The sequence below is a fragment of the Prinia subflava genome, chromosome 6 (assembly GCF_021018805.1).
Source record: "Prinia subflava isolate CZ2003 ecotype Zambia chromosome 6, Cam_Psub_1.2, whole genome shotgun sequence".
In the NCBI taxonomy this organism is placed as follows: Eukaryota; Metazoa; Chordata; class Aves; order Passeriformes; family Cisticolidae; genus Prinia; species Prinia subflava.
This window is the reverse complement of record NC_086252.1, coordinates 9,509,429-9,533,840: the sequence shown is the minus strand read 5'-3', so window position 1 is coordinate 9,533,840 and position 24,412 is coordinate 9,509,429. Positions and strand designations below refer to the sequence as shown.

The 24,412-nt window shown below is 43.8% G+C and overlaps 1 protein-coding gene across 2 annotated transcripts; it reads right to left on the bottom strand.

Annotated features, from left to right (window-relative positions):
• Positions 1 to 2,237: 2,237 nt before the first annotated feature.
• Positions 2,238 to 19,378, bottom strand: MYL1 (myosin light chain 1). 2 transcript variants are annotated; one of them, XM_063399795.1, is made up of 6 exons: positions 18,926 to 19,378; positions 8,332 to 8,359; positions 5,116 to 5,259; positions 3,321 to 3,494; positions 2,733 to 2,810; positions 2,238 to 2,290 (listed from the first exon to the last, which is right to left on the bottom strand). In XM_063399795.1, the coding sequence occupies exons 1-6, from the start codon at positions 19,043 to 19,045 to the stop codon at positions 2,262 to 2,264; spliced, it is 573 nt and encodes a 190-aa protein (XP_063255865.1). In that variant the 5' UTR covers positions 19,046 to 19,378; the 3' UTR covers positions 2,238 to 2,261. The 2 variants fall into 2 exon arrangements, with proteins under 2 accessions (XP_063255865.1, XP_063255866.1); XM_063399796.1 differs by lacking the exons at positions 8,332 to 8,359; positions 18,926 to 19,378 and adding exons at positions 8,608 to 8,632; positions 9,409 to 9,502.
• Between the last annotated feature and the right edge of the window lie 5,034 nt (positions 19,379 to 24,412).

Sequence of the window (24,412 nt, the reverse complement as noted above, 5' to 3'; positions counted from 1 at the left end):
ATAATGAAATGTCAGTTTGGTTTTCAGTTTTTTGCTTTCCCAACAACTGAGACCCACAGTTTCCTGAAAAGAGAGATTACCTGGAGCATGGGTGTATAGGCAGGATGCTGAGGAACAGTAGGATGTGTAGCAGTGTTTTGAGTCTGCTTCTGCATCCTATACTTTTTTAATTGCCCCTTTAGGGTTTTTGCATTTTGAGTGTAGCTACTGCAGCCCTTTGTAAGCTCAGTGCTGGCGTAAGTCTCTGTGTGTAATTCCCAGGTTCGTTTGGCCCCGTGTGCTGGCATGGCGAGGGTTTCAATGGGAGATTCTTTGGGAAGCCTCAGGAAAGAGGCAGCTGTTGTTTGAGCGGCTGTGGTTTATTCTGGTGCCAGCCACCCCCGCTGCACCTGTTGGCACTTGAGTTATGGTCCTTTGGTGCATAGCGACTCAATAAGGCAAGGTGGGATTTTAATAGAACAGGCTGGTACCCAGAGGGGGATTAAGGCACTCTCATGGACACTTAAGGAAGAGAGAGGAGCCACATTTAAGGGCAGGGATGTAACAATACTTCCCTGAGCAGTGGCTGTTCCCACTGTTGCTGCAGAAGGGGGGGTTGGCCTCTTCTTGCCTGGTGCTGGGCTTGTTCCCAGGTAGAGCATTTCAGGCTAGCTGTAACTTCTGATTGCTCTTTCTAACTGTCCATAAAGCTGTAAATAGAGGCAGCAGGTAGGATTCTTCCCTAAGAGTGCTCTTTACGTGCTGTGGCAGCAGCACAGAGGAGATTTTGCTTGGAAAAGTGGCTCTGCATGGTCCCCTGCAGCAGGGCCACCCTGCCTGGTTTGGGATCTTGCCACCTTTGCAGCTGTTCTGACAAGATACCAGGTCTTCTTCACCCAAAAGTGTTGTAAATGCTGATGTTGGTGGTAGTGCTTTAATTAATTACTCCTCCTCCCAGAGCCCAAACAAAGAATTTTTCATTAAGATCAAGTGAAGTGACCTACTGGAAATGTCCATGTTTATATTTTTTATAAAACTTTATTTTGTGGTATGCAATATGCAGGGAAAATGAATTAACTGCTGAGTGCTGCTTTGAGTGGATTTGAACAGATGGGGAAAAAAAGACTTCATAGGCACAAAGTGACCACAAGGATTTATGGATGCTTTATTTTTCCAAGAAATGACATTGTTTCAATGCAAATAACATGGAAAGAGAGGGTTGGGATGGATGGACCCTGGATGGTAGAGTTTATTCCATGTAGTTTGCTTTGGTAAAAGCTCAGGTTTCTTAAATGAAAGCATAGTGACCCAAAGGTGATATCCATGGATGTGCTGGTAAACAGTGGTGGGATGGAGTCACATCATCCAGTTCTATGCAGTTTCCATGTCGGTGGTGGCAGACTGAGCAAGAATTTCAGGCAAATCTCGAGTGCCATCTGGTCGTTCTAATTTTGGCTTCTTCTGGGAAGGAATGGGAGAGTTGTATTTGAAATCAATGTTGGCTGAAGAAACACTCACAAAATGACAAATGGAGCCCTTGATTTCTGTTTTGAGGTGTTTGTTTCATACAGTTGGGAATGTGTATTTCCTTGGATAGAATAACTGACAGTTCACATAAGCTCACAATAGTTTGTTTGCATTTTAAAGACAGCTGCTGTTTTGGGGTGGTTTTTTGTGGTGTTTTTTTTTTTTTTTTTCTTCCTGTGGACCAAATAGTAGCATGTAAAGGCTAGGGGGCAGCGGGTGAGGGGGTGATGCTGTTATTTTTATTTTCCCCTACTTGTAGGAGACGTGCAAAGTAATTGGGTACTTTTGAAACCCTATTTTAACTGTTGATCATGACTATGACAATGCTCTTCAGATGCTTATTTTGTTTGAAGACCTGTTCTCAGTAGTTCACATGAGTATTCAGGCCACTCCATCTTAACAGAAGTCTACAAATTATTGCAAGGTGGGGCTTTGATTTCTGTTTTTAAAAAAATCTCAATTTTGCTTGTAGGATAAATGTCTCGGGCTGTCAATTTGCATTGTGTTTGAAAAATCTACTAAACACCGATGAGTTACAGGGCTGTGAACAAGAGCCAGGAACCTCCACTCCTGCTATCTCTGCTTTTGAACAACAGTCTCATTTTATTCTTTTCATTTTGTTGGGGAAATGCTGGTGTCATGGTTTTGTAGCCCCTGTTGGCCATGGGTATATAGAAACCTTTTTGGACAGCAAGCAGGTGAAGTTAAGAGTGCAAATGAGAGGAACATACCGTGTGGTACCTGGGGAATTCCTCTTAGACAGACAGGATGTGCTTTACAAATGCTGTGGAAAAATACAGATATGCTAATTAGAAGGAGCAGCAAACGTCACCTTGGGAAACAACCCTAAAATTAACAGCTATTCATGAGGTGATGGCATTAAAAATATGTACCTAGTTGGATTTGATCTGATACGGTAATAGAAAGTTTTAAGTGTTTAATGTTGTACAAATCAAGCTCTTTTGTTTAAGTGTGATAACAAAGTAGCTATTGGATACAATCACTGCAACTGCCCTACAGAAAGTCAGGGTCTAGAGATTTGGTGTTGACCAAAACAGCCTCCTCTGCTGTGGCTGAATCGAGCCTTTTGCATGGTGTGACTGCAGGATAAGCATATTGGCAGCTGGAGCTTTGTCTAGTTTGCCTGAGGAGCTAAAAGCCCACTGTAATGAAACTGTGAGAGAGAGGAGAAATGTAGGGTGGATGTTGAACCATCTTGCACTTACCCTCATAGTTGATGCAGCCATTTGAGTCCTCCTGACCTTTCATGAGTTCGTCTACTTCTTCCTCTGTCATCTTCTCACCTGAGAGTGGAGAGAACTTGTTTCATTCTTCCACACAGAACTGAGGCTCAAACCTACAGCTTTGCCAAAGATCTTTCTTATTTTCTGAGTCAGTGAAAGAACACCTATATATGACATGAGCTTAATTAACTTTAACTTTCTTTAGAAGACACAGACATATATGCATAGGGATTCTAGTTTTTCCTGCAGAGTAAAGAAACTCTGCAGCAAATCCTCTACTTTTGTCTGCATTATGTCACTGAGATGTACAGACTTTTCTCTCCAGCCATCAAATAACAGTCACTCTTAATATCTTGTCTGAATTTAGATGTCATAAGCCTGGCCTATTCCTTTGGTCTTGAGTAGGAACCCCAAAACTCTGCTTGCTTTCTTTGTGGATTCACAGTTAGGAAAGCCAGAGTCTTGGTAGCCTCCTGCCTCTTCAAACTGTCTGGACTACCTTTCCTGGCTGTCTCATGCCTTCCAAGAGCAGCAGTTTTCAAAGTGCTTGCAGAGAGGCCGATCCCTTACCCAGGGTAGCCAGCACGTGGCGGAGCTCAGCGCCCATGACTGTGCCGTTGCCTTCCTTGTCAAAGACACGCAGGCCTTCAACAAAGTCTTCAAAGGTGCCCTGGTCCTTGTTGTTGGCAGCTGCTTGCAGCATGGGCAGGAACTCCTCAAAAGTAATCTTCTTGGCATTCATCTCTGGAAAAAACCCCACCAGTTTATACAAGTATCTATCCGCAGGATAGATACTTGTATGTGTATTCCTTAGGTACGCTTGCCCTCAAATTGGGGAGAGCCTCCCATCTCCTTTTCATGGCTCTTTCTAGCCTTTACTGTAGTCCTTGCCTCAGAATTTCCTTTGCAGAATCTGGATTCTCTTATCCTGTGAGTTAGTTTTCACATACATCTGAATTTTCGCATCCAGGATCCTTCGCACATAGCTTTGTAGGCTTATGTGCATGCTATATTTTTCTTTCAGAAATGAAATTTGGTGTATGAGGTAATCTTTGAAAAGATTTGGGGAGTGAGAGAACTGCAGAATACAGTCAAACAAAGCCCCAGCAATAGGAAAAAGGTAACCAGAGTGGGGTGTGGTGACTTAGACAAGTTGCTGAGGTTGCTCACACATTACTGACCTCTTCAGGGTCTCTTTAATGTGGTGGCAGAGCCTATTAGCAAAAGAATAAACTAATTAAAACTAGGAAAGTATGGTGGTGGGTTGCCAGTAGTAAATTTGGGCATGTTCACAATGGAGGTTTAAGACCTCCCAAGCTTAGTCCATCTACCCTTTTTGTCTCATGACCCAAAAGCTGTAGTCCTCAGTGAGAACTTCCCCAAGTGTTGCTCATTTTGGTTTGTTTCGGGGTTTGTTTTTGGTTGGTTTTTTTTTGAGCAAGGCTGCCAAATAAAAGAATCTTTTTTATTCTTTCTTCTTTCCTCCTGGATCTTTCCATTGCCAGCCTTCATCTGAGCAGCAAAAAAATATAATAGATGGAAATAGGTGGACAGATATTTTTCATTGTACAGTTGTTACAAAACCAGTGCAGCTATATCAAAGTCATTGTCAGTTACTGCTGGAACACTGAAAGTCCTGGTATGATCTCACCTCTTTGCTAGTCCTCAATGCTTCCTGCTGGTGCCAAATCTTTCTGAATTGCTCCTCAGAGTTGTCTTTACCAGGCCAGAGGATGAGAATATAATTTAGCCTGTCTTAGTATGGTTCTGCATGACTGAAATTGGGGATCATCTGCTCCTAGTTCCTTGCTAAATGAGGGGACTATAGTATTTGTCCTTTCTTTTTATCTCTAAAAGGGAGGAAGAGGAAATAAAAAATGGCTGCAGTAATAAATGGTTAACCTATGCTTCAGTGTACCCAGGTTTGTAGGAGCTTTGGGAAGACCATTCCAGTCAGCTGAAATGGGTGGGTTTGCAGTCCCAGGGCATGTCTGGGCTTGTGCAGAAGATTTTGCACTGGAAGGACCTGAGGAGCTGAGTGTCAGTCGTTAAAAATGGACTCCCAGCTCTGCAAGCAAAGGCTGAGGCACTAATGGACTGTGAGCAGCAACAAGTGTGTGTTATACCCGCACTGAGCTGACACCAACACGGGCCCTATAGGGAACTCTCCATGCCTCAAGCAGAAGGTTTTCCTCTATTCCCCATCAGCATCCTTCTCTCCCAAAGGAATGAGAGAAATACCATGTATTGTTGCATACCATCCCCATCAGAGCAAAAGCTCCCCTCTCTCCTGCTGTGTCTGTTGGTGTTGCCTAACTGCTGTTCCCCAATCTCAGAACAGCCCAAAGGGCTGTAGGGCACTTACCCTCTTTGCTGGGGTTTCCCAGGATTTTGTTGACCTCTGCGTTTGTGGGGTTCTGCCCCAGCGCCCGGATGATATCGCCAACCTGGCTGAGGGTGATCTTGGCATCACCAGTCCTGTCAAAGAGGAGGAAGGCCTCCTTGAAGTCTGCAAGAGAAGAGCAGCACTGAGCAGGCAGCTCCCTACTGACAAAGATGTGAGCCTGTTGTCTCCTGGCACTGTTCCACTGACTCCAGGGGTGTTAGCCAGGGGAATCTTTGGCCCACAGTCCCAAGAAAAACTCCTCCCCTCTGACATTTCAGTTTCACTATTTTTAAACTTTTATATCTACCTTTCATATCTTTCCTGGCTCTAATAGCCATCAATAGCTTTGTGATTGACCCTGTAGCTGTTTCAAGGACAGGGAAAGATAAGTTCTCTACCAACATTGTCATTCAAGAATAGGTTTCTTCACATGATGTAGCAGCAGATGGTAAAAATCTTGTTATTCACTCCACCTTATCTCTCCAGAGAACTGGGATTGTCAAGTGCCTGGAAGTGCAAAACCTTTGCTTGCTTCAGTGGGTTTTGCCTGCAATCCCAGCATCTCAACTTCACAATGCTAATAGGAAACTTGAAGGTGGATTTCAAATGTTTTTACTGTTGTTTCTCCTTAAAATTGCCTTACAATGGGATTTCCAAATGTTTGTTCCCTCTGTTTCTCTGTTCTTTGTAGTTTGTCCCTGCTTCTTACAGATGCAGGAATATTCCACTTTTCCAGTGGGAGTACTCATGTGGTGCATTTGCAGTGCGTTCACTTTGAGACTTCACTCCTTTCAGTGCTGCCGAGTGATCAGTGTTCACTTATTTCCCCTTGTTGGACAAGGCCTTCAGGCACAGGCATTTCCCCTACAAACATCAGCACAGACAGTTGCCTTCATTGCATTGCCAGCCTTCATCTTCTGTTGAGAAGTTCCACGTCAATCACATGACTATATTTTTTGGCTTTTTAGGGTATTTGAATAAAGAAATGTGGCTTTTAAAAAAAAGGAGGCGACAGAGGTCAACTGTGTGGCTGAAGAGCTATCTTTGAACCCCATCTCCTAGAAGCATCTTGGTCTGTGCTGTTGATCTCTTCTGCACTGCAGTGTCTGATGGTGCTATGGTTCAGCTCCAAGTAAACCAAACAAAATGCCATTTCCTTGGCCATGATTCTCATCCAGCAGCCACACAGGCTTTGTGTCTCACAGCCTGTGTAATGTTCACTCTGCTTAGGGGCAGGTTTAGCATTAAGAAGGCACATTTTGGATCACGTCTTCATCCATCTTGTGCTGGGGACATGTGATGCAGAGGTATTTATGTTTTTGCTTTAGTCTTCCTTGTCCCACCTTGGTGGAGTTGTTGCTGGCACCAGTGAAAGCGCTGGTACACGGTGCCAGCCTGCTAGGGTGTAGTCTAATACATCTGAAACGAATCCTCTTACTGTCTCACATGAGACACCTATTGCTGCTGCCTCTCTTTCCTTCCAGCTTTTATTGTAGGGTATGAAATTATGGCCCTCTGGACCTGTGTAGATCTTCCTGATAGCAGCTCCAGCAGCTGAGATGGGTGGAGTTGTGATTTATATTGTAAGATCTGATCTTTCATCTGCTAAACCAACGACATTTAGCTGCAGTGAGGTATGAAACAATGCCAGTGTGCTAATAGCAAAGCTATCAGCAGAGTTTATCCATTTTGTAAATCCCGTGAAGTTTTATGTTCACTGGGTTCTGAACACAGCTCCCCAGCTTGGAGAAAGGGACTGATTTATTTTTGTCTCTCAGGCATGCACTTCACTGCGATACATTTATGCTGTGGGGTTTTATTTTTAATTTTTTTTTAATGGCCAGTCCTAGTTGATACCTCAGCTGGAGCAAGCATGTTTAAAGTCTGTCTGAGGATGATACTGCCCAGCTGCTGGTGCATCAGCCTGTGCAGATGACAACAGTTACTGAGGGTGGGCATATCTGCTCCCAGGAAATTCTCCCTCTCTCAAGTAGTTTCTATCTGCTCTGCTGCTTGGTTCAGCCATTGTAATGTTACAGCAGCTGGATGATCCAAAATACGTAGGGAAGCTGAAAGAAATGTTTTGCTTCATTTACACATGCCAGCAGCTTTGGACTGAGGACATTTTTCTATAAACCTACCCAATCCTTTTGTAAAATTTTCAGAATTAAGAAGTAAGGAAGAGTCCAAATGACTTCTTTTGTGACCAAGAGTGTTTGGACTGCAGGAAGAGAATTGTTCCCAGTCTCACTTGCTGCACTGTAGCTCTCCTTATTGCTTTGATGGTGTTAGCAAGAGCAGGCTCATCTTCTCAAAGTTTAGAGCTCTCTCAAGACCTGTTTCTAGCTATTCCACTTCCTCTGAATTTCTAGGAAATCCTTGTACCTTCTTTCCAAACTCTTCCTTCAGTCTACCATGTGCTACTGATTTTTTGACATTTTTAAATATTACTTAATATAGCCCAAATGCATATCTATTTCAAAATTAAAATTAGATTTCCAGAGCTTCATTGAGAACTATTGTTCATGTCAGATTTTTTGTCTCTTTCTAGAAGATTAAAACAAAAAATTTGGAAGCTGCAAGTTGCTTGTGAATTAAAGAATACAGCAAGATGCTGAAGAATTGCAGAATATCCATTGTGTATACATGTCACTTATTTGCTGACTATTTCCATGCTTAAAGAATATTTTTACAGTAAACCAGCTTTTGTTCCTCCCCTTCCACAACACCTCCTGGCAAAAGTGACATGTAGAACTCTTGCATCTTCTGTTCACGTGAGATTGCCAAGTCACTGCAGCTAAGTTAAATTTTCAGCCCACTTCCTCCTCCTGTTGTGCTCCTTCTGCCTATTTCCCCTGGGACTGTCAAGTTCAAGACTTATTTTCAGCATCCTTGTGAAGAGTCAGAAAAGGAGTACAACTGAAGAATGTTCAGTAGGTAGAGACTGGTTATTTCCTCTTTGGACTGTGGTATAAACTTCTCGGTTCAGATAGCGTGTAAACAAACATTCAGATAAATCACATGTAGATCCGGTCACCACCTTCAGCACAAGTCATCACTGCCCTGAGGTCAAGAGTGTGGTGATTTATCCCACATGGAGTCTTAGCTCATTGTTTCATGCAAGTTAATTTCTGAGCTGTAGCTCTCTTCTGAACCCACATACATGTAAAACGCATCAGCTCTCTTGTAACTTACCATCCTGTTGCTCCTTGGAGAACTCGATCTGTTGGAAGGAAATCAATCACAAAAAATAGCTTAGGAAGGGGGGCTGGGGGAGAACCTGTGTGTTTTCTAAAGCATCCAGCTCAATCCATGAGTCATCTTCCAGAAGAGCAAGAAAGTGGCCTGTCAAATGTGCAGAAGTAATGCAGATAGCAAAAGAGCTGTTAAGGCTAGTGAATATTTAGCATTTTGTAGCCATTTTGTTCCCCCTCCTGCCCCCTGTTTAAGTTTAACTTTGATTTCACTTACCATTGATTTCATCAGCAGAGAAGGACTGCATTTGGGGAGAAAAAGAGAGAGAAAAAGAGAACTAGTACTGCTGAAAATGCACTGAGAGAAAGTAAATAGCACAAAGTACCTGAGTGCTTTCACTTCTATCTTGCCTAATGTAGTTAGGCCATACAACCTAATCTAGCAACTTCCCATGTAAAAATGCATCAGCAAGTCTATTCTGAAAGTTTTCATTAAAATCTACAACCCAGGGAATGCCAGAGCTGTGGCAGGAAGCAACAAAAATCGAAAGTCTCTTAACTGAAAAAGGAGTAATTAATTACCATCAGCTCCATTTACTGTTTTAGCATAGATCCATTTTAGTTATACAGTTTGCTGTAATATTTCTAAACAAGCAGCTTTTTTTTTCATTAACATAGAAATTAAATGAATCCCTTCAAGTTTATATCTCAAATTAGTTTTTGATGGTATGTTGTTTCATAAAGTACTAATCTTTGATATTTGCTTATATAAAAATATGATTTTTCCTTGCCACTTCAGCTGGTTGCATTTGATTAGAAAAAAGCTTAGGGAATTGTAACCCTTCTGTCGGAAGCTGTGGGAGCTGCACCACTACTGCTGCCTGGTTTGGAACTGGAGGCTGCCTGGAAAACCTTTCATAGTCTCTAGGTTTAAACAGGAAAACCAAGCAAACCTAAACTGTCTTCTGGACTGTCTTTCCCCCACCCCCCAAGACCCAACGTGGGCACGAAGCCCGATTTCCTTATGTAAAAGTCACTTCTGGCTGGCTGCTAACTATTCACTTTCCAGTGCACCCACCATGGTTGAGTTGGAAATGCAGAGCAGCAGGCAGGCGGGAAGGCTTAGCTGAGAGCTCTTGAGAGTGGTCCTGCTTTCCTTGCCTTTCTTCCCCTTATTTATCTGGGAGTGCTGACGGCATTGCCTGGATTAGGTGTCAGGAGGAAGAGGTCCCTCCCCTTGGCGAGTTCTTTAGCTTTCTTAGGGCAAAGTGACAGGAGGCTCCATGTCTTGATAGACATCTTATGATGGCTATTTTTAGGAGGCTGAAGAGGGGCAGGGAGTGTCAAGCAATAAGTTTGGATCATGTCAGCACTTTCTGGGTCCATATCATCAGGAGGAGGTATTCCTTGTCCAGACCTCCTTATAGGGAAGGATTCTGTTTCTCTGTAAGCTGTGGAGTCAGTGGGCAAGGAGCACGGAGGGTGAGGAGTGCCACATGTTTGCCCGGCTGGTTTCACACGTGGCTTGTGGGATGGGTGAGATGCAGCTGAACGTCCTCATACCTTTGCTGGGCTTTGCTCAACCCCTTGCATGGATAATAAAGAGCCCAAAATTAGGTGAGCAGTGCTGCTGCCTGTCTGCTCAGGGGGATCCAGCTGTTGACACTGAGCAGAAAAATCATCATCAACAGAGGTGGTGTCCTGCTGTGAAGCTCTTCCTCTTCACTGGTCACCTTTTCCAAACTGTTAACATTTTAAAGGGAAAAATTCTCTGTGTATTTTGGAGCCTCTCGTGTTAAGTTAGTGGCTGATGTGTAGATGTACCCTGCAGGGCAGTCTGTGTTCAGAGTAGGCAGTGATCTCTAGGACTCTTCCTCTGGGGCTTGCGTTAGGCGGGCAGCAGGGGCTGGTGTAGAGCTCACAGGGGTTTACAGAAGTGGTGCTGCTCAGGGGTTCATGAGGTGAGGCAGAGAAGAAGCTATGATACAAGCTAAGGACCCCCAAAGCCCTTCTGAACTAGAGGAATGACTGTTCACAGTGGGGAAGGGGTACTTGCTTTTTGGGTTGCAGGGTGGTCATGGTGGGCCTGCAGATAGGGAGCAGGGCTAGAGGCTGCAGCTGCTTCAGTAGCAAAGACCGAGGCCCACCTGTATCATCCCCCAAGACCAGGTCAGAGATCTGAATGGGTGTCAGGTCACGTAAAAGGATTGGCAAGCCTTGCTCCAAGCTTCTTCCTTTCCCTGTTGCCTCAGACAGGTCAAGAGTGTCATCGAGCCAGGGTGGGAATAGTTGTGTGACAACAACAGACTCCCAGTTCTGAGCTCAAATCCTCCCTTTTAATTTCTCTTGGTTGCCTCTGCTAAGCAGTCACTGCTCCTGGTCTTCTAATGATGAGATGTGATCGGTGAGAAAACCCTTCTCCTGTAGCTTGCTTAGTTACTCTGAAGAGAAGCACAACCTTTATGATTGTGTCTTTTCAGCATGTGGAATAATCTCAATGAAAGAATCCAATTCCATCATACTTAATTTTACTGTTGTTTCTAAACTTGAAAACCAAATTAAGTGGATTTGAAATACTAACCTCCTACCTTCTATTAAAAAAAAAAAAGATGCAAATGCAAAGATTTTTCTGAGCATGCCATTTTAGCTGGAAATGCTCTGTTTGAACAAATTATTTGCAATTTTTTAGAAATATCTGGAAATATACCAAGTATGAAAAAGCTCTGCTTGTAATTCTTTGCTTTTGGTTGGTTTCTTGTTGGGTTTTGCTGGGGTTTTTTGCTATTTGTAACCTATTAACCCGTGGGAACAGGGAGGTATTCACAGTGGTGTAGCCACAATCAGGTGTGGCTGCACAGAAAGGGGGCTGATGGTTTTGCTCTGGGTTTTCTGACACAGGTTTAGCACAGTGAAGAGCTCCTGATTTACACTGGCTGGGGCTGGAATAGAAGAGCTTTTGAAAGACTTTGGCAGAGCTGAAATGGTGTCTGGGTCAATGTAGTATGTTGCTTTTTGTGGAATTTTCTTTCTGCCTTCAGTGTCTTGCTCTCCAGTTCTGGCAACTGGGAAATGTTCCCCTGAAAACAAATTTGATGTTTTTGTTTGTTTGGGTTTTTTGTTTGTTTGTTTTAGGGACACCTTTTCTTGAACAGGTAGGTTCTATGTTTAGCTACAACAAAACTCATTCCAAAAGATGCCAAGCAGAAAATAATTTGAGTGCATTTGTCTTGGGCATAGAAAATGGATACCTGGATTAGTCATCTGGCTTAAATGGGTGATCAAATATTATCAACTGAGAGGGGTCTATGTATAAACTGATTGTCTTTTGACAATCTGAGAGTTTGGCTCAGAGTTCAGATGAAGAAAAACTAGTGCACCATATCAGCCCTTCATTTTAGCACTGATCCTTGAATAAAATCATACTGGACAGAATTTTAGTGGGGAGGAATATTCTAGCATGGGCATGTTGCATTCAATTAAATTAAGAATTGCCCTGCTCTAAGGCAATAGGTCTGTTGGGGGTTAAAGTGTACTTCCTCTCAGTAAGGGCTGCTACAAAATGGCCTAGATGAAAAATATTTCAAATCCTCCTTAAAAGAAATCAAAGGTGAGATTTCCAATTCTAAAAGGAGCTTTCAGAAAATTCAAAAGGGCCAAAGAAGTGTTTTGCAGTGATCTGGTCTTTGCTCTGATCCTGGCAGTGTTCTCTGCATTGTCAGGGGACACTGTGAGTCTCGAGGCTTTAGGGATGATTTTGATATTTCAGGGAGTTCAGTTTAACAAAACCTGAATGCCCCACCCTTATCAAAAAGAATGAAAGGTTGAAGCAACTTGGGAAAGACCAGAATGGCTTGGATTTCTCTAACTTCATAGAGCCCTTATTTATGGGCAGAGTTATTATCCAGAAGGCTGTCTGTGCTGAAGAAAAGGGTGGTGTGGTTTTTTTGTTTGTTTGTTTTTTGGTTTGTTTGTTTTGTTCCTTGCATTGTCTGTGACTACCTTCTAGTAATTCTGTTGCCAGAGGCATTTTGACCAGGTCCAATTAAAGAGTGGAGCTGATGGGGTTGTATGCAACTTTTTCTCACCACACAAATCCTTGTTTCCAAATTATTACCAAAGTTACCGATTTCCCACAGGTCACTGCTCTGTGTGCCTTAGGAGCCCAGGCTGTGCAGTGTGAAGCTGTGCTCAGCTCTTTGGGCTGGTGGGCACTGGGCCTGAGTCCAGCTGTGCCTTGAGCTCCCTGGAACTCAGGAAAGGGCTGCACAGGGTGAAAGGCCCAGGGAAAAGGTGCTGCTGGGAGTTAAAGCATCAAGCTGCTCCATCAGTTTGTTACCTTTTGCATGAATGACAGGAAGGGAACCATCTTAGGAATTTATTAGAGAATCACCAGCTCTTTCAAGGTACTGTCTCTTTGAAAGAGACTAAGACATGTTGGGTATCTTGGAAAATTAGAGATTCACCAGCTCTTTCAAGGTACTGTCTCTTTGAAAGAGACTAAGACATGTTGGGTATTTTGGAAAATCAGAGAGGAGAAAATCTGAGATTCTCCTAGGATGCTCATTGTATGTTTAGTCTTCTATTCAGACTGGAGGGATTTTTTTTTTTAATGAAGTTAAGATAGGATTGTGCCTACAGTAGTTTATATGATGTCTGCTCACTATTAATGTGTGCTCCTTGATTAATACAGCTGCACATCTCTTCTAGTAGACATCCCTGGGTGCAGGGTCACACAGCTTCCAAACCCCTCTGAAAAGCAGGTTGTCCTTTTCCCATCCCTCATTTCAGTTCATAACTTGTGCAATAAATGCCACAGGTTTTAGAGAGGCTGCTTCTCGTTTAAGTAAGAATTAACAGCCTGATGGATTTCCTGCCACGAGGCAGAGAAACATTAGAAGAACTCCTGAGAAACTAAGATCTGTTTTGAGAACGGAGCTGCCTAGAAATATAATTTCAGAAAGAATAAAACCAACCTCCATTAATACAGGAGAGAAAATTGCATGTGTGAGATACTATGAGGTTTAAAAGAATAGTTCAGAAATATCTCTGAGTTTAAATGACTTGACTGCAGATTAATTTGACTTTTTTTTCCCTAAGCATTTTGTGTAACTTTCCAGTTTATAGCTTTTTAAAACTTGAAACTTCACGGTTACTTTGCAGCTGTGCACAAACTTTTGGATGGGCCTTGACGTTTAATTAATGTGCCCTTCTGAAATGTCTGGCTGTGATATGTGCTGTAGCTGCACTCTTGATCACATCCTGTAGAACACATTTCATTAGCTTCGGGGGGGAAGTGCCTTCAGCTGTGCTCATTTGTAAACACGTCCCATTTCTCATTGCTTTTGTGCTTGAATGTGTATAATCAAGGGGGATACGCAAGATGGGAGGCTCTGGAGCCCTGCTTTTGGAGGCATTTCTTGTTTTAACATGCCTCCCAGTGGCACTGGTAGAGTATTAACGTAATTTAAACCCTTGCTACTTGACATTTAAGTGCTCTGTGCTAAAGCAGCCAGTTGAAAGTGCTTCTTGGCAGTGGATGTAAGATGTAATAAAGCCTTAGTGAAACAAGGGCAAATTTCCAGGTGGCTTGTTTCATATCTCCTTACAGACAACTTCTTTTTCTGCTTGTCATTAGCTAAATTTGTCACCTTCTTGCCTTATGTAAGATTAACTCAAATATCTTGTTACCATCTTGTACAATGTCTCTGTGCTCTGAGGAGGCTTAAAACTGTATTTTAGAAATATTGTGGGGTTGCTTTGATGGGACTAAGGCTCTCCCATAACTCCTGTTAACACTTGGGGTTACTCTGTGAGCTGTTAAAATGTTACATTTTGTGTGGTTTGCTTTCCACTGTTTCTACCGAAGTTTGCCGTTCACCAGAGACTCCAAAGGCTGTAGATATTCTTTTTAAAATGCTGCTAAAGCTGTGAACTACTAAGAATGGATTTTGTTCAAAGAAAAAAAAAAAAATCATTATTTTTCAAACAATTTTTCTCATCAGCAACATTAAAGAAAAGCTTCTACTAATATATGTGGGTAGTCTCTACTTTTGATGGGCTCCTTGCTTAGCAGCAGTTTAGGAAGGAAAGGAGGCAAAGTTCTTCTGAAAAGTTTGCACACAGAATTTTTGTGTGTTGTTTCCAGCAGTGTCCCAAGGGGGTGTCTGGTTTGCAGCAGTCCTTGTCCGGGTCCTGGGACACCGTGGTGCTGTCCTTGCCTGCCCTGTGTTTGTCAGCAGTGTGGGCTGTGCCAGTGCTGGGGCTCACAGAGGCAGGGGCTGCTCCAGGCTGGCTCCTGCATGGTGCTGTGCCCTGGGTCAGAGCAGTAGCAGGAGCTGGTCTGGATTGCACCTTTACATCAGAGAGGCACCTTTACATCTCTTACAACCTAATTCACATTGACATTTGTCTTCCTACCTGTAAGGGCACTAGGGACTGGTGACCTTGTCCGACAGATCACCACTCCTAGGAAATCCTTCTGGAGTCATAGCTGGAGACAGATATAATTTGAAGACCTGAGCCAAAAGTTTCAAATGAAAACCTGCTTCCTAAGAAAACCCTTAGAGCTTCTGTGCAAAGCTGCTGTTGACATTGCTGCTCTCACTCCACGGCCTCAGTGGAGTTTGTCTGCATCAGAAACAGCTCTCCGAGTGCTTCAGCTGACATCTGCAGTGCTGCTTGCCCTCTAGCCCAGGAGCTTTCTGTCAGTGCATTTTAGTGACTTCATCTCTCTCTGGTTATATCCAAAGCAATGTCTGTTCAGAGACGACCTACTCAAGTTGTGAATGTAACAAGAGATAAGGACTCTTGGAGAAACACTTTTTACTGCCTTAAGAGCTCTGCGGGTAAAAACAATCACAGGCTTGCTTCCATGCAACAGGCATCAGCATCATGCATCACACAGTTAGACAAGATTTTAGCAAGTCTTTACTAGTTGGTAGCTTTTAGTTGTTTCTCTTCTCAACATTTGGGTGGCTTATCTGCAGTTGGGCATGGCATAATTGGTGTTCTGGGATTTCAGTCTTGAAGATACCAGCATAGGAAGCCTTGTGTACCCTGAGCCTGACTCCCACTGTGGACACTTGCCCAGTCTGTCTCTGCTCAAGAGAAGGTATTCAGCTGAATCCTCGGAGTGAAGGACCTAGTGTGACACCAGATCAGGGCGCTAGACACGCTCCTCTGCAGAGCGGAAGCCCGTGAAGCACTGCCCTCAGCATCCTCAGTGTTTGCATCCCAAAACATCCTAATTGATTTCATGAGCCTGGGCTCTGTCCAAAGGCTGGGACACTTGTGCTGGGAAGGACCCTTAGATTTGCACTGGAAAACCAACATGCTTTTCTTGTTGGTAATAGGGACTGAGTTATACAGATTTGTGCAATGGGAAGTTTATCCATTTCCCTGTGCCTCGGTTGCAAAACCAAGCATGAGACACCTGCATCATTCATGTTTCACAACAACTCCCAGTTGTTGCAGACGTAGACGCATAGTAGTGCTTTTCATGAATTAAACATTCTTTCTCACTCAGGCTTGTGTGGGAGAAGAAGGTCGATAAAACAGATAAGTTTTTTTAGGAGTGTACTGGGCCACAGTTTTAATTGCAGAATTCTTGGGGGTATCTTAAGAAAATTATCTATATATCTATAGATTTATCTGTATAATTTTGATTTTAATCATGGCTGGTTCCTATTGGTGGCTCTCAGGTGCACCCACTGCCCTGTTCTCTTGTCAGTTATTATTTAATCTTTGCCTATGCAAATCCAAGACATGTTAGTAATGAGGAAAATTGGAAATATACATTTGGTCTGGAAAGGCTTGTGCAAAGCAGATTGAGCTTTTATGCTGTTCCCTGAGTAGAGGGAAATAGGTCTTCACATTTCCATTTAAAAGCAAGTTCTTAATCCCTGCCTTCACTCTCTTCCTATGGCTGTTATTCTATAGCCCAAGGTGAGCTGTAAAAGGGCTGGGTTTAGAGATTTGGGTCTATCAACTGTTACTCAGTTTTATAGTCAATAGGTGTTGCTCAAAAATAGAACATCTTATATTAGCTGCTGATGGCACTAGGAAATAACCAAATATTTGCTCTAATTTGGTTAATTTCAAGAAATTAATAAGGAACAGAAAAGAGTGAATGGCCTGTCACAGCTTTATCACAGCTTCTAATGGTGTTAGACAGACCCAGCTTGAGTCCTCTTAAGAAAGGAGGAAAAAAAGCACCAAAGCTGCAAAATGCGTGCTCCAAAAAGTTCAGAAAGCCAGATTCCCTGAAGATGGGCCGAGGGGCATCTGAGTGGGGAGGTACCACCAAGAGAACCCCACTACTCATGTTTGTAAAGCACCATGTTTGTTTTGGAGCCTGTCGTGGCTTCTGATGCCACAAGTCATAATAGTCAGAATGAAGTGCACAGCCACATGTGACTAATTTGGCTGCTGTAAGCCCTGGCATGGCAGCTCTACCCCAAGCCACCCCAGCTGTAACAGGGGCCTTGGATGTGTCTTTAGAAAAGCTAACAAAGCCTTTCTGTGTGTTTGCCTGCTGTGTGGCTCCCCCAATCATCCTGGCACTGCAGCCTGACATTCCCAGCCACCTCTCTTGGGTACCAGGCTGTGGCATGGCTGCTGATTCCCTGGGGAGTGAAGCATAGCCCAGCTGATCCCCTTGTTTAAAGTGATGTGGGCTTTGTCTCCATGTCTGGTAAATCACTGCAGAGCCCCAGGCCAGGATTGTTCACTGAGTCCCAGACATTCGTTTAAAGTACTCCCTGCTTCCAAAGTTTTGCTGGAAATGGTGCTGTAAATTTTACATGCTGAGACTTTGGTGATTGAATGGAAGGACTGAGAAGTAATTGAGGGATGGGGCTAAGACTCAGAAGACTTTGATTCCTCACTCTGCCACATGCCCTATACAAATTACTTATAACCTGAAATTGTTTCCTTTCACTGCCTGAACTCTCAAAATGTGAAAAGGGAGAACAACCCATAGTGGCTGGTTGGGACCCCAGAAGAAAATACTTTGTCTGGTATCTTTCAAAAGCAAGTCTCCCTAAATTCTATTTTTTTATCAGTCTGAATATGACAAAACCTGGAGAGTTCTCTCTGTCCTACCAGTGTATATTTCTTGCTGCTCTTTCCTTTGGGTACAGGAGTGAACTGCAAAGATGCCTCAGAATGCAATCTGACATTTTTTAGCTGGTAATATATTATTATTTATGTGAAGATAGATTAGATATGTTCAATGGAGTTCAAAATTCTATTTTCTCCTGATTACTGGACATAGAAAGCTATCAAATTATATTAAGATATTTAACAGGAAATCTAGCTTGTTTCCCCATCATCTAGAGCAATATGAGGCCTAATCTAATTTTCAGACAGTATGCTCAAAATCAGTGGGTTTTTCATGTACTCTTCAAAATTCTAAGTATTTCAAAATGTCTTTTGTTTTTCCTCTTATCAATGGCTTCAGCCTCAATCTTATAAGAAGATATATACTTTTTTAGAAAAATCCTGACTACAGATTGGAAAAATTAAATTGAACCTGGAGAAGTTTCACCAAATGGCTCAACTTCTCAGGACTATATGTATTAAGGTATCTGAAGTACAATTCACCATGTATAGGTCCTTCTTTTACCCACAATAGGCATGATTCTTTATGTAGAATTTAGCAAATTGGTCCTGGGACCAATCAGCTTGCTAGGTAGGTGCAGAATAACTATTTATAGTCCTACTCAGAGAAACTACTCTGTCTCTTCATCTCCTAACTGCTTAGCCTCCCTCTCCTCTTTCCTAAGGAAAGAATCTCCTGAAACGGAGGAGTTTTCTTCAAAGGCTCAGGACAACAGTTAGTGATGTTGGTTGACATGCAAAATCTAAAGACATTATGAGAAGAAATGACAGTGCAGTCAGAGGGAAACCTCCAAAAGGCTGCTTTCAATTTGCAGCAAATTATAAATTCTGAGCAAACATAGAAAGATGAGAGGAAATCACTTGAAATGTTTGCATCTATGGCTTTCTTGCTCATGGTCTCACCAATGTTTGTTGTAAAGTGCAAATGAAAAGAAAATAGACAAAATTGCCAAATCTTTTGCATTTAAAATGCTTTAGTTTGTTTCTTTTAAAGATAAGTCATATTGATTTCAATACACACAAAAAGGTCATCAGGTGGTTCAAAAATTTGGAAAAGAATTTTAAAAAATAAAAGATTGGTTTTTGTACAGTGCTGTGGGAAAACATTGTATTTCATGTTTCAGTAGCCACATTCCTTTCCTCATGTACCAACTTTAGAGTTTTTAGGGTTTTTTTTGTTGTGTGTTTATTTTAGATTTCTGTTTACCAAACAGGTGAGACTAGAACCAATTGGGTAAAAAGTTCTGCGGTCCACACTCCAAAATGTGACATCCCCGGGCTTCACTCCTTTGTTAAATCATGCACATACAGCCACTGAAACGGCCAAAAGCTCAGGCAGGTCAGCAATCCATGTGCTGAGGCTGCTCATTCATTTCCTGGCAGTGCCCAGAGCGGAACCGAGCCCCCCAGGCTCCCCTGCAGCTCCGGGGCAGGGCTGTGCTGCCTGTCCCTGTGAGCACACCTCACCCCGTTACCTTGATGCTCTTGAGGTCGATGGCGGGCTCTTTGGGCTTGGCTGGCGCGGGGGCTGGCGCCGGCGCCGGCGCTGGGGCCGCAGCTGCCGCCGGCTTCTTTACGTCCTTCTTTGGTGCCATTTTGTGTTGCTTCAACTGGAAAGTAAAAGTGCCCTAAAAAAAGTTTAAAAAAAAAAACAACCAACAAACCACCAAGCAAAAACCACTGAGCAGTGATTCCTGGGAGAGGAGCAGTGGTCAGAATGAGCTACAGCCTGTACCCTGGAGGTGGACCCGACGTGCTAAACCCTGTAAGGGCATATATATATTTCACTTAGTGCCTCATACAGTCCTGACACATGCAGCTGGATTGGACAGCCTGATAATCAAGGGGGATGTCATTCTAGCTAGAGCTATAAATGGAATATAAGAGTACAGGGCTTCATGAGATCAAGGGATTTTTTTCCTCTTTAAAACACAATCCACCTCCCCTGTCTTTTTAATGCATGCAAAGGAAGGGGAAATATAACAAGCCCAGTTTCAGATCTGCCGTTGATCTGAAATTTGGATATGGATTGAACGGTCCTTTTTCTGGTCAGAATTTTAGCTCTGCTTAAGTAATAAATCTTTCTTTCCTTCCCTCCCTTCCCCTTTTCCCCCATGCCTGTGTAGTAGTCCAGGAGGATTCAGTTTCAAACAGTAATTTTGACTTTCATGGCTGGGGAGATCATATTTTTCCAACCCCATTTGCGTCTCTCTCTCCAGCCCTTCTCTCCTTCTCTGCTTGCTTTTTGTTCAAGGAAGTGTTGCTCAAGCAAAGGCTCTGGGTGTTTAAAAATAAAGCAGACAAATACGGAAAACACCGCGGTACCTTCAGCCAAGGCATCTCTCCCTGACCTGACCCTGGGTGTCTTTCAGCTGTTCTTACTTCTCCTTTCCATCCCATTAAGACTGTGTTTAAAATTGAAAATTGCTTCCTTTAATCTTTTTTCTTTGATCTTTTTCCTCTCCTAGCATTCAGCTGTGCCCTTATAGAATGGAGATCAGCTGGATGTTGTCATCCCACACGGAAAGGTTTCCCTTTGTGTTGTATTTATTGTTGTAAAGTAGCCATCAGGCAATGGAGGCACCTCTGTTTTCACCTTGTCTGCCTGCCACCCTGTGTCCCTTGTTTATCTTTCTACCCCTCAGTTCCCAATGGCTGTATCTGCTGTCCGTGCTCTCCAAGAGACACAGCTTTCAGGAGAAGATGGCTTTTGTGTTTTCGCTAGACTTTTTCCATGGCAGCAAAACAGCTTCTAACTCTTTAAACTTGACGATTTCTCTGAGTCCATGTGATTGAGATTTTCCACAGAAAAGTCCTGGAGCACTGACTGTTCCTCCCTTGTCTAGCAATCCCTCTCCTATTTATGATTGAGTTCTGAAGATTTGTGCTAGTAAGTGCAAGGTTTTTGACGGGGCCTGTGTTTCTGTCTCATGAGCTATAGTGTAGAGTGTTTTGTCCTTAGAAGTTAAAAACTTGAAGGCCTGGACATCCAAAATCTGGCAGGATATCCAAGCACTTGCATTTTCGATTAATGTGTTGTAAGGAAAGTAAACTTCCCAAAATGTGCATACCAAGAAGAGGGATGGAGAGTGGCTAAAGGTGTCCTTTCATGCAGGATCATGCTCAGATCTCTGCTACAGCTTGCTACCTTGAGCAAGGGACTTGTTGGAAGTTGAATCATCCCTTTTGAATCAGTAGACCTCTACTGATGGATATAATTTGAAGCCTTGGCTCAGTCTCTGCTTTAGGGAACACAGACTAGGGAGGACTTTATTTCCCATTTCTCTGCCTTTAGGCTGAAGCCTGTGATGTATGAGCTCTGCTGGCTGCCTGCAGGGTGCTTTGTGGAGGGATTCCTGCTCTGCTGGACTGTCTGGAAGGTGGCAGCATGGACTGTCTGCACTGCTGCTGCTCAGCAGGACTGCCACCCCCAAGGGGCCCGGTGGGGGCATCTCCAGTGATTGTGATGCATTGCACAAACCCAGCCTCAGCGAATCCCTCAGTGGAATGAGTCCTGGAGGTGTAACTTGGAAGGAAACAGTCTAAACCAATTTTTATGCATCACTACACCTGCGAGAACTTTCATTGCAAGAAAGAATTGGTGGTGATCTAATAATTTCTATGATCACCTGTGATTCACAATAAAATAAGCCCAAAACCCAGCATCAAATATATTTTTTGAAGGAAGAAAGGATTTCAGGAATGAAGAACAAACTTAGCGGGTTTTTTGCACAAAAATGTGCCTGTGTAATAATGCAGATGTGTCTGGATATTCTTCATTCTGCCAGTAAAGGTGGTTTTGTGATGTGCTGACCCAAAATAATTGTATATTGATTGCATGAGAAGATAAAACAGGTATGGAGGAGGAGGACAGCAGGTCCTTATTTCAACTGTTGGGTTAAGGATTTGGATCCAGTCAGTTCTCTGGTGCCGGGACAGGACTCTACAGATTTATCTGCCTGGCAAACTTGGATGTGTCCCCAGACATCTCTAGGAACGCATCAGGTATGTCCCTAGGTGATGCAGAGACGTGTCCCTGTGGCATGAGCTGTGTCAGGAGAGGATTAGGTTGGGTATTAGGAAAAGGATTTTCATTCAGGGGTGGTCAAGCCCTGGAACAGGCTCCCCAGGGCAGTGGTCACAGCACCAAGCCTGACAGAGCTCAAGAAAGGTTTGGTCAGTGCTCTCAGGCACAGAGTGTGATTCCGTGCAAGGCCAGGAGTTGGACTCAGTGATCCTCCCGACTCAGGATATTCTGTGATTCTGTGCTCTTGCGTGGGAGCTGAGGTCTGCAGTTCTCTGGCAGTGCTGTGCCATCTCACCCTAGGCTGTGGGCTCCAGGGGCTGCAGCAGGAAGGCTTCTCTGTCATTTTTAGCAGCCACTTTTTGCAAGCAGGATTGCCAGAGCAAAATCCAGGGTCTCCCATGCACTTGCTCAGACTTGCCAAGATCCATGTCCAAGGGAAAGCAGCAGCAGCAGCTGGGAATGAGAACTCATGGGCATCTGCCCTCTTGGGTGCACAGCTCCTGGGCAGTGCATGGATGCTTCTCTCCTGCACAAGAATTCATGCTGGGGGGAATGAACAGTGACAAAGCTTCAGCTTTCCCACGGGCCCACTGAGAAAATTCAGCAGTGAGAAAGGTGTTGGTTGGAAACCATGTCCTGTTAGCCCTGCTGTTCACTGACATGGGGGGCAGCTTGCCTGGGGTTGCCTGGTTTTTATTGGTTTAATTGATGGGGATGCAGTTCTGGCCACTGCAAAACTTCTTTGCAATTGGGCTGGATTTAGTTGAACTAACGTAAGGGAAGTGTGTTTTACATCCAGATCATTGAAGTGATCCACTCTGACACTCCTGAAGTGGAATATGTTCCTTTTAACAGGCTAAAGTCACAGAGAGGTGGTATCAATTGCAGCACCAAAAAAAAAAAAAAAGGAAATGGGAATACCTGGACTGGGCTGCACTCCCTGTGTGTCTACTCTGAGATCTCTGTCTCTCTGGTCCAGTTTGAATTTTGGGCTTCCTGTAGCCCAGGGAGTCAGGCCCCTCTTCAGCAGGAGGCAGCTGATGGCTTAAATCCATACTGTGAAGTAGAAGACAACATGTTCTGTGTTTCAGGGGACTGTGCAAGCCCTGGAGCTGTTGGAAGAAAAGGTGAGTGCTGTTGGTTCTGCTCTGTTTCATAATGAACTCCCTTTGAGACTTCAGCCTTTTGCTGTCTGAAATACCTGACAATGCAATTAACTTCCTATTTGTTTAGTGGAACTGTTAGTGAGTTCATGGCAGTACACCAGATCAAGCACCAGGGGAAATGTTGGTTGCTCTGATGGGAGTTTGCTTTCAGACAGGGTGTTGAGAATACAGACTATTTACAAACACCTAAGTACTGTCAGCATATTCCACTCTTTTCCTGGAGACTTTCTCCTCTCCCATGCTATAATTTCAGCTAATGTGTTTTCTCTTTCCTGGGATCAACTCCTATCTGACACCTGTTGCTGTTAAATATTTGCTGTGTTCCTCTTCTGGAGGCTGGGTGGCTGCAATGTCAGCAGGAAAAATGACAAGTGTACGTGGACCATTTGGCAGGCAGCAATCTCAGAAAGTCTGCAGTGGTCTGGAGCTGTCCGGTGGTACAAACACATATTTTATTCAGCCCATAAGTGAGAAGAGTTCTCATTTTCCAATGGAAATACAGGGATATTCATGAAGGAGCCTACTGAACACAAACAAGGGAGGTTTAGTGAAATTTAATATTAATATATGCAAATGATGGGTTTTTTTCCAACGCCACTTTAACTGTACACCTTGGAAGACTGTTGGAAACCAAAAACCTAATAAGATCTAGGAAGGAGCTGGGTATTTAGGCAGTTATCAGGAATATAACACTCACCATAATTCCCAACAGATTTGGAAAGAACATATAATCCATTTTACTGTGCTTGAGCAGTTCTTGAGCTGATAGAGACTTGCTGCATTTTCCACACCAAGATGCTGCAGAGTTCCTTGTGCTCTCTTCAATGTGTGATTTTTGCCATGAGAGAGAGGGACTGCTTGTCTGGTTTGATTCTTCCAAGTTCCATCACTGGCTCTAAGTATTAAGTCAGGGATCCACTTCCAGCAAACTTTAAGGTGTCAGCTTTAGCTGTAATGCTGCCTGTGTGGCACAGAGTGCCTAATTAATCTGCTAGTGATTTGTCTTTTCAGTGCTCGCAGCATGGAAGCTGGTTGCAACAAAATAGCAAAGCCTTTTGCTCTCCTGGATGCTCAGAGCTGCAGAACATCCTGATTGAGCTGTAGAAACTTGTGCAGAAGAGAGTCAACGCTGGCAAATTTCCTGGTCAGCATGGTTTGCAGATCTTGGCCTTAGGAGCCTGTCAGGAAGGTGGTGTGGGAGCAGGGTACGTGGGAGGAGATGTGGAGCTGACTGCTGGGTGTCACCAGCACAGTCAGGAGTGGCCCCGTGGGATCTGCAGGTGGTGGGAAATGGGGCAGTGATGGGTAAATACTGGGCACAGCTTTATATAATGGCACAAAGATTGGATTGCATGGGCAAATGAAGGGCTCTGCTGGCTCCAGGGAAGATTGGTCTCCTGGCTCCTTTAGGTGCTGCGTAAGGTGTTGCTAGCCTGAATGCAGCCAGGGGCACGCAGCAGTCACAGGGCAGGGTGGGCCCAAGTCAAACCTTGCTGAAGGAGCAGGCAAAGGAATGAGCATCTGAAGAAGGGGAAAGGAGGCACCAACTGGTGCTCCACATATAGCACATGGCTGACTTAGCACTTGTGCCACGTTGTCCTTCTGCTCAAGGTTTTCTAATTCTGTCCCAGACGATGTCAGCGTCCCCCAGCAACTGGCAGCAGCACATACAAGGCGTTCCCCAGAGAGCTGCTGAGCGTTTTGGTCAGCCCCTGCCGTGCCCCCGAGGGCTGCCTGCGGGGGCAGCAGCTTCCTGAGGGTGTGTCTGC